The 13,881-nt window shown below is 44.5% G+C and overlaps 1 protein-coding gene across 2 annotated transcripts in view; it reads left to right on the forward strand.

Annotated features, from left to right (window-relative positions):
- Positions 1–13,881, forward strand: part of LOC140362231 (autotaxin-like) — a 113,887-nt gene that overhangs the window by 1,609 nt on the left and 98,397 nt on the right. For both annotated transcript variants that reach the window (XM_072448325.1, XM_072448326.1), the window contains exons 2-3: positions 13,362–13,461; positions 13,552–13,701. In XM_072448325.1, coding sequence (XP_072304426.1) covers positions 13,362–13,461; positions 13,552–13,701 — 250 coding nt within the window. The remainder of the gene's footprint in view (positions 1–13,361; positions 13,462–13,551; positions 13,702–13,881) is intronic.

The raw sequence follows: 13,881 nt of genomic DNA on the forward strand, positions 1-13,881 counted from the left end.
TTCATGTGACATGTGTCATGTGTCATGTTTCATGTTTCATGTTTAATGTGACATGTGTCATGTGACATGTGTCATGTGACATGTGTCATGTTTCATGTTTCATGTGACATGTGTCATGTGTCATGTGTCATGTGTCATGTGACATGTGTCATGTGTCATGTGACATGTGTCATGTGTCATGTGTCATGTGTCATGTGTCATGTTTCATGTGACATGTGTCATGTGACATGTGTCATGTTTCATGTGTCATGTGTCATGTGTCATGTGACATGTGTCATGTGTCATGTGACATGTGTCATGTGTCATGTGTCATGTGTCATGTGACATGTGTCATGTGTCATGTGACATGTGTCATGTGTCATGTGACATGTGTCATGTGTCATGTGTCATGTGTCATGTTTCATGTGACATGTGTCATGTTTCATGTGTCATGTGACATATGTCATGTGTGATGTGACATGTGTCATGTGACATGTGTCATGTGTCATGTTTCATGTGTCATGTGTCATGTGTCATGTGTCATGTTTCATGTTTCATGTGACATGTGACATGTGACATGTGTCATGTGTCATGTGACATGTGTCATGTGTCATGTTTCATGTTTCATGTGACATGTGTCATGTGTCATGTGACATGTGTCATGTTTCATGTTTCATGTGACATGTGTCATGTGACATGTGACATGTGTCATGTGTCATGTGACATGGTGTCATGTGTCATGTGACATGTGTCATGTGTCATGTGTCATGTGACATGTGTCATGTGTCATGTTTCATGTGATATGTGTCATATGTCATGTTTCATGTGACATGTGTCATGTGACATGTGTCATGTGTCATGTGACATGTGTCATGTGTCATGTGTCATGTTTCATGTGACATGTGTCATGTGTCATGTTTCATGTTTCATGTTTAATGTGACATGTGACATGTGTCATGTGTCATGTGTCATGTGTCATGTTTCATGTGACATGTGACATGTGTCATGTGTCATGTTTCATGTTTCATGTGACATGTGTCATGTTTCATGTTTCATGTTTCATGTGACATGTGTCATGTGTCATGTGACATGTGACATGTGTCATGTTTCATGTGAAATGTGTCATGTGACATGTGTCATGTTTCATGTGACATGTGTCATGTGACATGTGACATGTGACATGTGTCATGTGTCATATTTCATGTGATATGTGTCATGTGTCATGTGACATGGTGTCATGTGTCATGTGACATGTGACATGTGTCATGTGACATGTGTCATGTGTCATGTTTCATGTTTCATGTGACATGTGTCATGTGACATGTGACATGTGTCATGTGTCATGTTTCATGTGACATGTGTCATGTGACATGTGTCATGTGACATGTGACATGTGTCATGTTTCATGTGACATGTGTCATGTGTCATGTGACATGTGACATGTGTCATGTGACATGTGACATGTGTCATGTTTCATGTGACATGTGTCATGTGTCATGTGACATGTGACATGTGTCATGTTTCATGTGAAATGTGTCATGTGTTATGTTTCATGTGACATGTGTCATGTGACATGTGACATGTGTCATGTGTCATGTTTCATTTGATATGTGTCATGTGTCATGTGACATGGTGTCATGTGTCATGTGACATGTGTCATGTGTCATGTGACATGTGTCATGTGTCATGTGTCATGTTTCATGTTTCATGTGACATGTGTCATGTGACATGTGACATGTGTCATGTGTCATGTTTCATGTGACATGTGTCATGTGACATGTGTCATGTTTCATGTGACATGTGTCATGTGTCATGTGACATGTGACATGTGTCATGTGTCATGTGTCATGTGATATGTGTCGTGTGTCATGTGTCATGTGACATGGTGTCATGTGTCATGTGTCATGTGTCATGTGACATGAGTCATGTGTCATGTTTCATGTGATATGTGTCATATGTCATGTTTCATGTGACATGTGTCATGTGACATGTGTCATGTGTCATGTGACACGTGTCATGTGTCATGTGTCATGTGTCATGTGACATGTGTCATGTTTCATGTGTCATGTTTCATGTGTCATGTGTCATGTGTCATGTGTTATGTTTCATGTGACATGTGTCATGTGACATGTGACATGTGTCATGTGTCATGTTTCATGTGATATGTGTCATGTGTCATGTGACATGGTGTCATGTGTCATGTGACATGTGTCATGTGACATGTGTCATGTGTCATGTGTCATGTTTCATGTTTCATGTGACATGTGTCATGTGACATGTGACATGTGTCATGTGTCATGTTTCATGTGACATGTGTCATGTGACATGTGTCATGTGACATGTTTCATGTTTCATGTGACATGTGTTATGTGACATGTGACATGTGTCATGTGTCATGTTTCATGTGACATGTGTCATGTGACATGTGTCATGTGACATGTGACATGTGTCATGTTTCATGTGACATGTGTCATGTGTCATGTGACATGTGACATGTGTCATGTGACATGTGACATGTGTCATGTTTCATGTGACATGTGTCATGTGTCATGTGACATGTGACATGTGTCATGTTTCATGTGAAATGTGTCATGTGTTATGTTTCATGTGACATGTGTCATGTGACATGTGACATGTGTCATGTGTCATGTTTCATGTGATATGTGTCATGTGACATGGTGTCATGTGTCATGTGTCATGTGACATGTGTCATGTGTCATGTGACATGTGTCATGTGTCATGTGTCGTGTCATGTTTCATGTGACATGTGTCATGTGACATGTGACATGTGTCATGTGTCATGTGTCATGTTTCATGTGACATGTGTCATGTGACATGTGTCATGTGACATGTGTCATGTGTCATGTGACATGTGACATGTGTCATGTGTCATGTGTCATGTGATATGTGTCATGTGTCATGTGTCATGTGACATGGTGTCATGTGTCATGTGTCATGTGACATGAGTCATGTGTCATGTTTCATGTGATATGTGTCATATGTCATGTTTCATGTGACATGTGTCATGTGACATGTGTCATGTGTCATGTGACATGTGTCATGTGTCATGTGTCATGTGACATGTGTCATGTTTCATGTGTCATGTTTCATGTGTCATGTGTCATGTGTCATGTTTCATGTGACATGTGTCATGTGTCATGTTTCATGTTTCATGTGACATGTGACATGTGTCATGTGTCATGTGTCATGTGTCATGTGTCATGTTTCATGTGACATGTGACATGTGTCATGTGTCATGTTTCATGTTTCATGTGACATGTGTCATGTTTCATGTTTCATGTTTCATGTGACATGTGTCATGTGTCATGTGTCATGTGACATGTGACATGTGTCATGTTTCATGTGAAATGTGTCATGTGACATGTGTCATGTTTCATGTGACATGTGTTATGTTTCATGTGACATGTGTCATGTGACATGTGACATGTGACATGTGTCATGTGTCATGTGTCATGTTTCATGTGATATGTGTCATGTGTCATGTGACATGGTGTCATGTGTCATGTGACATGTGTCATGTGACATGTGTCATGTGTCATGTGTCATGTTTCATGTGTCATGTGTCATGTGTCATGTGACATGTGACATGTGTCATGTGTCATGTTTCATGTGACATGTGTCATGTGACATGTGTCATGTGACATGTGACATGTGTCATGTTTCATGTGACATGTGTCATGTGTCATGTGACATGTGACATGTGTCATGTGACATGTGACATGTGTCATGTTTCATGTGACATGTGTCATGTGTCATGTGACATGTGACATGTGTCATGTTTCATGTGAAATGTGTCATGTGACATGTGTCATGTTTCATGTGACATGTGACATGTGTTATGTTTCATGTGACATGTGTCATGTGACATGTGACATGTGTCATGTGTCATGTTTCATGTGATATGTGTCATGTGTCATGTGACATGGTGTCATGTGTCATGTGACATGTGTCATGTGTCATGTGACATGTGTCATGTGACATGTGACATGTGTCATGTGTCATGTTTCATGTGATATGTGTCATGTTTCATGTGACATGGTGTCATGTGTCATGTGACATGTGTCATGTGTCATGTGACATGTGTCATGTGTCATGTGTCATGTTTCATGTTTCATGTGACATGTGTCATGTGACATGTGACATGTGTCATGTGTCATGTTTCATGTGACATGTGTCATGTGACATGTGTCATGTTTCATGTGACATGTGTCATGTGTCATGTGTCATGTGACATGTGACATGTGTCATGTGTCATGTGTCATGTGATATGTGTCATGTGTCATGTGTCATGTGACATGGTGTCATGTGTCATGTGTCATGTGACATGAGTCATGTGTCATGTTTCATGTGATATGTGTCATATGTCATGTTTCATGTGACATGTGTCATGTGACATGTGTCATGTGTCATGTGTCATGTGACATGTGTCATGTGTCATGTGACATGTGTCATGTGTCATGTGACATGTGTCATGTTTCATGTGTCATGTTTCATGTGACATGTGTCATGTGTCATGTTTCATGTGACATGTGACATGTGTCATGTGTCATGTTTCATGTGACATGTGACATGTGTCATGTGTCATGTTTCATGTTTCATGTGACATGTGTCATGTTTCATGTTTCATGTTTCATGTGACATGTGTCATGTGTCATGTGACATGTGACATGTGTCAAGTTTCATGTGAAATGTGTCATGTGACATGTGTCATGTTTCATTTGACATGTGGCATGTGTTATGTTTCATGTGACATGTGTCATGTGACATGTGACATGTGACATGTGTCATGTGTCATGTTTCATGTGATATGTGTCATGTGACATGGTGTCATGTGTCATGTGACATGTGTCATGTGTCATATGTCAAGTGTCATGTGACATGTGTCATGTGTCATGTTTCATGTGACATGTGTCATGTGTCATGTGTCATGTGTCATGTGTCATGTTTCATGTGTCATGTTTCATGTGTCATGTGTCATGTGTCATGTGTCATGTTTCATGTGACATGTGTCATGTGACATGTGTCATGTGTCTTGTGACATGTGTCATGTTTCATGTGACATGTGTCATGTGTCATGTTTCATGTGTCATGTGTCATGTGACATGTGACATGTGTCATGTGTCATGTGACATGTGTCATGTGTCATGTGACATGTGTCATGTGACATGTGTCATGTGTCATGTGTCATGTGTCATGTGACATGTGTCATGTGACATGTGTCATGTGACATGTGTCATGTTTCATGTGACATGTGTCGTGTTTCATGTGACGTGTGTCGTGTGTCGTGTGACGTGTCATGTGACATGTGTCATGTGACATGTGTCATGTGTCATGTGACATGTGTCATGTGTCATGTGACATGTGTCATGTTTCATGTGACATGTGTCATGTGTCATGTGTCATGTGTCATGTGACATGTGTCATGTGACATGTGTCATGTGTCATGTGTCATGTGACATGTGTCATGTGATATGTGTCATGTGTCATGTGACATGTGACATGTGACATGTGTCATGTGTCATGTTTCATGTGACATGTGTCATGTGACATGTGTCATGTTTCATGTGACATGTGTCATGTGACATGTGACATGTGACATGTGTCATGTTTCATGTGACATGTGTCATGTGACATGTGACATGTGTCATGTGTCATGTGACATGTGACATGTGACATGTGACATGTGTCATGTGTCATGTGTCATGTGACATGTGTCATGTGACATGTGTCATGTGTCATGTGTCATGTGTCTTGTTTCATGTGACATGTGACATGTGACATGTGTCATGTTTCATGTGACATGTGTCATGTGACATGTGACATGTGTCATGTGTCATGTGTCATGTGACATGTGACATGTGACATGTGTCATGTGACATGTGTCATGTGACATGTGTCATGTGTCATGTGTCATGTGTCATGTGTCTTGTTTCATGTGACATGTGACATGTGTCATGTGTCATGTGACATGTGTCATGTGTCATGTGTCATGTGACATGTGTCATGTGACATGTGTCATGTGTCATGTGTCATGTGACATGTGACATGTGACATGTGTCATGTTTCATGTGACATGTGACATGTGTCATGTGTCATGTGTCATGTTTCATGTGAAATGTGTCATGTGTCATGTGTCATGTGACATGTGTCATGTGTCATGTGTCATGTTTCATGTGACATATGTCATGTTTCATGTGACGTGTGTCGTGTGTCGTGTTTCGTGTGTCGTGTGACGTGTCGTGTGTCGTGTGACGTGTCATGTGTCATGTGTCATGTGTCATGTGACATGTGTCATGTGTCATGTGACATGTGACATGTGACATTTCACCCTGGAGAGACAAAGAGACCACGAGAATGGACTGTTTAGCAAGCTTTATTCGCAAGTTATTTGGCGCTCAGACCTCGGCGGAAGACGTTGCAATCATGGGCACTCCATGATCTATTTGTATTAGATGTCTCCCCCCGGAGCCTGGAGACTGGTGGTGGTAGATGTGAAGAGGAGGTAGAGGATGAGGGGAATGCAGAGGAGGAGCTGGGGAGGTGGTGGGTCGCAGTATGGTTTGAGCGGTCGAGCCATCTGCCTGAGGGCTTAAATGCGACCGCCTGGGCGCTGATTGGGAGCAGGGAGGAGTCACTGGGAGCGTTGATTGGGGATGAGGAGCAGGTGCGAGGGCCATGGTACAGACGCCCCCTGACCTTTCACCCTCCTTCTTTGGCCAGGAAAAACTGCATAACCTCTTTGGGATAAGCGCAGAAACCTGGGAGAGTCCATGGTGAAGTGAGGGATCCGACTCTCACAGACGGACAGGCGGGCGCCCGCTTGAGTGCGATGATGGCGCTGGGGAGAGGGGTCCTTCCATGGAGGCCTTGACGTAGATCGATGGAGTTAGGTCTTCCAGGCTGAATTTACGCAGGCTTCATGTGTCATGTGACATGTGTCATGTTTCATGTGTCATGTTTCATGTGACATGTGTCATGTGACATGTGACATGTGACATGTGTCATGTGACATGTGTCATGTGACATGTGTCATGTGTCATGTGAAATGTGACATGTGTCATGTGTCATGTTTCATGTGACATGTGACATGTGTCATGTGTCATGTGTCATGTGTCATGTGACATGTGTCATGTGACATGTGTCATGTGTCATGTGTCATGTGTCTTGTTTCATGTGACATGTGTCATGTGTCATGTGACATGTGTCATCTGTTATGTGTCATGTGTCATGTGACATGTGTCATGTGACATGTGTCATGTGTCATGTGTCATGTGTCATTTGTCATGTGACATGTGACATGTGTCATGTTTCATGTGACATGTGACATGTGACATGTGACATGTGGCATGTGACATGTGTCATGTGTCATGTGACATGTGTCATGTGACATGTGACATGTGACATGTGACATATGTCATGTGATATGTGTCATGTGTCATGTGTCATGTGACATGGTGTCATGGTGTCATGTGACATGTGTCATGTGTCATGTGTCATGTGTCATGTGTCATGTGACATGTGTCATGTGTCATGTGTCATGTGACATGTGACATGTGTCATGTGTCATGTTTCATGTTTCATGTGTCATGTGTCATGTGTCATGTTTCATGTGAAATGTGTCATGTGCCATGTGACATGTGTCATGTGTCATGTGTCATGTGACATGTGTCATGTGACATGTGTCATGTTTCATGTGACGTGTGTCGTGTTTCGTGTGTCGTGTGTCGTGTGACGTGTCACGTGTCACGTGTCACGTGTCACGTGATATGTGTCATGTGACATGTGTCATGTGACATGTGTCATGTGTCATGTGACATGTGTCATGTGTCATGTGTCATGTGACGTGTGTCGTGTGTCGTGTGACGTGTCATGTGTCACGTGTCACGTGATATGTGTCATGTGACATGTGTCATGTGTCATGTGTCATGTGTCATGTGTCATGTGACATGTGACATGTGTCATGTGACATGTGTCATGTGTCATGTGACATGTGTCATGTGACATGTGTCATGTGTCATGTGTCATGTGTCATGTGTCATGTGACATGTGACATGTGTCATGTGACATGTGTCATGTGTCATGTGACATGTGTCATGTGTCATGTGACATGTGACATGTGTCATGTGACATGTGACATGTGACATGTGTCATGTGACATGTGTCATGTGACATGTGTCATGTGACATGTGTCATGTTTCATGTTTCATGTTAGAAAGAGCAAACACAGAAGAAACATCTAACATCAGACTCACCATCTCTTAGTCTAGATCCAGACCCAGACTAGACCTGGCTCTGGTCGGATCTTCATCATCTCGTTGTGGTGCACACAGCTTCATTTGTCTTTTTAAATACAGGCTCTGATCCGGTTCTTGTTCAGTTCTGGTTCTAGTCTGGGTCTGGGTCTGGTCTGGGTCTGGTCTGGTCTGGTCTGGGTCTGGGTCTGGTCTGGGTCTGGGTCTGGGTCTGGGTCTGGGTCTGGGTCTGGTCTGGTCTGGTCTGGGTCTGGGTCTGGTCTGGGTCTGGTCTGGGTCTGGGTCTGGGTCTGGTCTGGGTCTGGGTCTGGGTCTGGTCTGGGTCTGGTCTGGGTCTGGGTCTGGGTCTGGGTCTGGGTCTGGTCTGGGTCTGGTCTGGGTCTGGGTCTGGGTCTGGTCTTGTTCTGGATCTAGACTAAGAGATGGTGAGTCTGATGTTAGATGTTTCTTCTGTAACATGAAACATGAAACATGGTCCTGGTCCTGGTTCTGGTCTGGTCCTGGTCCTGGTCCTGGTTCTGGTTCTGGTCTGGTCCTGGTCCTGGTCCTGGTCCTGATCCTGGTCCTGGTCCTGGTCTGGTCTGGTCTGGTCTGGTCTGGTCCTGGTCCTGGTCCTGGTCCTGGTTGTAGTCTCTGTGGGGGGTGATTAGGAGAGTTTTGAAGCGAGTGGAAACTTCACATCTGTAAACTCTTAATCCTCAAATGTCTTTGTGCTTCTGGTTTTAGACTTTTATGAAAGAACCAGCAGAAGGTTCTGGCTCAAATATATTCGACCATCAGAATCTGAGCAGATCTAGCAGGGCGTGGTCAGTGGTCTGGTAGGGCGTGGTCAGTGGTCTGGCAGGGCGTGGTCAGTGGTCTAGCAGGGCATGGTCAGTGGTCTGGTAGGGCATGGTCAGTGGTCTGGAAGGGCGTGGTCAGTGGTCTGGTAGGGCGTGGTCAGTGGTCTGGCAGGGCATGGTCAGTGGTCTGGTAGGGCATGGTCAGTGGTCTGGAAGGGCGTGGTCAGTGGTCTGGTAGGGCGTGGTCAGTGGTCTGGCAGGGCGTGGTCAGTGGTCTGGCAGGGCGTGGTCAGTGGTCTGGCAGGGCGTGGTCAGTGGTCTGTGTCAGCTCGTCACTGATTGGTTGAACTACATCAGCAGAAGAAGCAGAAATTGTGTTAAATCCAGAGTTCAGAAAAGTCGTCTTTCTCCTGCACAAATGGACAAAGTTCCGTTTCTGACAAACATCGTCTCCGCCATCGACGCCGCCATGTTTGTTTTGACTTCCGCCCAAACTCCAATGCTGCGCTCTGATTGGTTCCAGTCCTGCCCTAAATGCCATGTGATTGGCCCGTTTATCACTGGAGCCGAACAAGATGAACTCACAAACATCACGAGAATCCATCTTTCTGGAAAGTTACTTTTAGTGCACAATATTACACTCGTTAAGAGAGACTCACAACGACAGCAAGAATAATAACTGTGACTGTGGCATTGTTTAATTCTCTAACAAATAAACCAAAGTATTAAATATAGTTTGATAGAATAAGTGTTTATCAGAGGACAGAGCTCATACTTCACCCAGAGTTGCTGCTAGGGCAGCGGAGCTGAAACTAGCTTCATATTTCTGTTCCTAACTGGCCTGACCATAAGTCATTCAAAGAGGAACATTTTAAGCCTGGTCTTAAATGAAGAGACTGTGTCAGGGGTGGGCAAACTACGGCTCGCCGGGCCTTTCTTTCCGGCCCGCCAAGCTTGTCCAAGTAATATTTTTTTTTAAATATATATATGACGTGAAATGAATTAAATAATAGATTCAATAGCCTATATTTGACAGAAAAGTGATATTTTATTTGATATTTCATTTTTGGGAAATTTTTTTTCCACACCAATGATGGCGGGCCGGCCCTCCGCTACAGGCCTGGATTTGAATATGGCCCTCAGAGGAAAATAATTGCCCACCCCTGATATTGATTGATTCAGTTGGTCTCTGGTGTTTCAGTTGGTCTCTTGTGTTTCAGTTGGTCTCTGGTGTTTCAGTTGGTCTCTTGTGTTTCAGTTGGTCTCTGGTGTTTCAGTTGGTCTCTGGTGTTTCAGTTGGTCTCTGGTGTTTCAGTTGGTCTCTTGTGTTTCAGTTGGTCTCTGGTGTTTCAGTTGGTCTCTGGTGTTTCAGTTGGTCTCTGGTGTTTCAGTTGGTCTCTGGTGTTTCAGTTGGTCTCTGGTGTTTCAGTTGGTCTCTTGGTCTCTGGTGTTTCAGTTGGTCTCTGGTGTTTCAGTTGGTCTCTTGTGTTTCAGTTGGTCTCTGGTGTTTCAGTTGGTCTCTGGTGTTTCAGTTGGTCTCTGGTGTTTCAGTTGGTCTCTGGTGTTTCAGTTGGTCTCTGGTGTTTCAGTTGGTCTCTTGTGTTTCAGTTGGTCTCTGGTGTTTCAGTTGGTCTCTGGTGTTTCAGTTGGTCTCTTGTGTTTCAGTTGGTCTCTGGTGTTTCAGTTGGTCTCTGGTGTTTCAGTTGGTCTCTGGTGTTTCAGTTGGTCTCTGGTGTTTCAGTTGGTCTCTGGTGTTTCAGTTGGTCTCTGGTGTTTCAGTTGGTCTCTTGTGTTTCAGTTGGTCTCTGGTGTTTCAGTTGGTCTCTGGTGTTTCAGTTGGTCTCTGGTGTTTCAGTTGGTCTCTGGTGTTTCAGTTGGTCTCTGGTGTTTCAGTTGGTCTCTTGGTCTCTGGTGTTTCAGTTGGTCTCTGGTGTTTCAGTTGGTCTCTGGTGTTTCAGTTGGTCTCTGGTGTTTCAGTTGGTCTCTGGTGTTTCAGTTGGTCTCTTGTGTTTCAGTTGGTCTCTGGTGTTTCAGTTGGTCTCTGGTGTTTCAGTTGGTCTCTGGTGTTTCAGTTGGTCTCTGGTGTTTCAGTTGGTCTCTTGTGTTTCAGTTGGTCTCTGGTGTTTCAGTTGGTCTCTGGTGTTTCAGTTGGTCTCTGGTGTTTCAGTTGGTCTCTGGTGTTTCAGTTGGTCTCTGGTGTTTCAGTTGGTCTCTTGGTCTCTGGTGTTTCAGTTGGTCTCTGGTGTTTCAGTTGGTCTCTGGTGTTTCAGTTGGTCTCTGGTGTTTCAGTTGGTCTCTGGTGTTTCAGTTGGTCTCTGGTGTTTCAGTTGGTCTCTGGTGTTTCAGTTGGTCTCTTGTGTTTCAGTTGGTCTCTGGTGTTTCAGTTGGTCTCTGGTGTTTCAGTTGGTCTCTGGTGTTTCAGTTGGTCTCTGGTGTTTCAGTTGGTCTCTTGTGTTTCAGTTGGTCTCTGGTGTTTCAGTTGGTCTCTTGTGTTTCAGTTTGGTCTCTTGTGTTTCAGTTGGTCTCTGGTGTTTCAGTTGGTCTCTGGTGTTTCAGTTGGTCTCTGGTGTTTCAGTTGGTCTCTGGTATTTCAGTTGGTCTCTTGTGTTTCAGTTGGTCTCTGGTGTTTCAGTTGGTCTCTGGTGTTTCAGTTTGTCTCTGGTGTTTCAGTTGGTCTCTGGTGTTTCAGTTGGTCTCTGGTGTTTCAGTTGGTCTCTGGTGTTTCAGTTGGTCTCTGGTGTTTCAGTTGGTCTCTTGTGTTTCAGTTGGTCTCTGGTGTTTCAGTTGGTCTCTGGTGTTTCAGTTGGTCTCTGGTGTTTCAGTTGGTCTCTGGTGTTTCAGTTGGTCTCTGGTGTTTCAGTTGGTCTCTTGTGTTTCAGTTGGTCTCTTGTGTTTCAGTTGGTCTCTGGTGTTTCAGTTGGTCTCTTGGTCTCTGGTGTTTCAGTTGGTCTCTTGTGTTTCAGTTGGTCTCTGGTGTTTCAGTTGGTCTCTGGTGTTTCAGTTGGTCTCTGGTGTTTCAGTTGGTCTCTGGTGTTTCAGTTGGTCTCTGGTGTTTCAGTTGGTCTCTTGTGTTTCAGTTGGTCTCTGGTGTTTCAGTTGGTCTCTTGTGTTTCAGTTTGGTCTCTTGTGTTTCAGTTGGTCTCTGGTGTTTCAGTTGGTCTCTGGTGTTTCAGTTGGTCTCTGGTGTTTCAGTTGGTCTCTGGTATTTCAGTTGGTCTCTTGTGTTTCAGTTGGTCTCTGGTGTTTCAGTTGGTCTCTGGTGTTTCAGTTGGTCTCTTGTGTTTCAGTTGGTCTCTGGTGTTTCAGTTGGTCTCTTGTGTTTCAGTTGGTCTCTTGTGTTTCAGTTGGTCTCTGGTGTTTCAGTTGGTCTCTGGTGTTTCAGTTGGTCTCTTGGTCTCTGGTGTTTCAGTTGGTCTCTTGTGTTTCAGTTGGTCTCTGGTGTTTCAGTTGGTCTCTGGTGTTTCAGTTGGTCTCTGGTGTTTCAGTTGGTCTCTTGTGTTTCAGTTGGTCTCTGGTGTTTCAGTTGGTCTCTTGTGTTTCAGTTTGGTCTCTTGTGTTTCAGTTGGTCTCTGGTGTTTCAGTTGGTCTCTGGTGTTTCAGTTGGTCTCTGGTATTTCAGTTGGTCTCTTGTGTTTCAGTTGGTCTCTGGTGTTTCAGTTGGTCTCTGGTGTTTCAGTTTGTCTCTGGTGTTTCAGTTGGTCTCTGGTGTTTCAGTTGGTCTCTGGTGTTTCAGTTGGTCTCTGGTGTTTCAGTTGGTCTCTGGTGTTTCAGTTGGTCTCTGGTGTTTCAGTTGGTCTCTTGTGTTTCAGTTGGTCTCTTGTGTTTCAGTTGGTCTCTGGTGTTTCAGTTGGTCTCTGGTGTTTCAGTTGGTCTCTTGGTCTCTGGTGTTTCAGTTGGTCTCTTGTGTTTCAGTTGGTCTCTGGTGTTTCAGTTGGTCTCTGGTGTTTCAGTTGGTCTCTTGGTCTCTGGTGTTTCAGTTGGTCTCTGGTGTTTCAGTTGGTCTCTTGTGTTTCAGTTGGTCTCTGGTGTTTCAGTTGGTCTCTGGTGTTTCAGTTGGTCTCTGGTGTTTCAGTTGGTCTCTGGTGTTTCAGTTGGTCTCTTGTGTTTCAGTTGGTCTCTTGTGTTTCAGTTGGTCTCTGGTGTTTCAGTTGGTCTCTGGTGTTTCAGTTGGTCTCTTGTGTTTCAGTTGGTCTCTTGTGTTTCAGTTGGTCTCTGGTGTTTCAGTTGGTCTCTGGTGTTTCAGTTGGTCTCTGGTGTTTCAGTTGGTCTCTTGGTCTCTGGTGTTTCAGTTGGTCTCTGGTGTTTCAGTTGGTCTCTTGTGTTTCAGTTGGTGCTGTTGGCGTTGTGTGCTTCAGACCTGAGCAGAGCGTACGTGTTTCAGGCCAGTCGTCCGTCAGAAGCTGGGGACCCGCCCCCCCAGACCAAAGGTAATGGGATGCCCTCCCGAGCACCTGTGTGTCAGATGCCCCGGATGCTTCTGTTTTAATGTGTTTGTTTGTTTGTTTGTTTGTTTACAGTGGTGTCTGAGTGGGTCAGCTCGTCCGGCTCGTGTCTGGGCAGATGTTTTGAGCTGGAAGAGGCCAAAGCTCCAGGATGTCGATGTGACAATCTGTGTAAAACCTACTTGAGCTGCTGCAGCGACTTCGACGAGCACTGTCTCAAAACAGGTCTGAAAATACACTTTACCCGCCTAACGGGGTCACAACGGGGTCACAACGGGCTCATAACGGGGTCACAACGGGCTCATAACGGGGTCACAACGGGGTCACAACGGGCTCATAACGGGGTCACAACGGGCTCATAACGGGGTCACAACGGGGTCACAACGGGCTCATAACGGGGTCACA

Source organism: Eucyclogobius newberryi, unplaced genomic scaffold (assembly GCF_026437365.1).
Source record: "Eucyclogobius newberryi isolate DKJ021-1_F unplaced genomic scaffold, fEucNew1.0.hap1 SCAF_16, whole genome shotgun sequence".
Classification (NCBI taxonomy): Eukaryota; Metazoa; Chordata; class Actinopteri; order Gobiiformes; family Gobiidae; genus Eucyclogobius; species Eucyclogobius newberryi.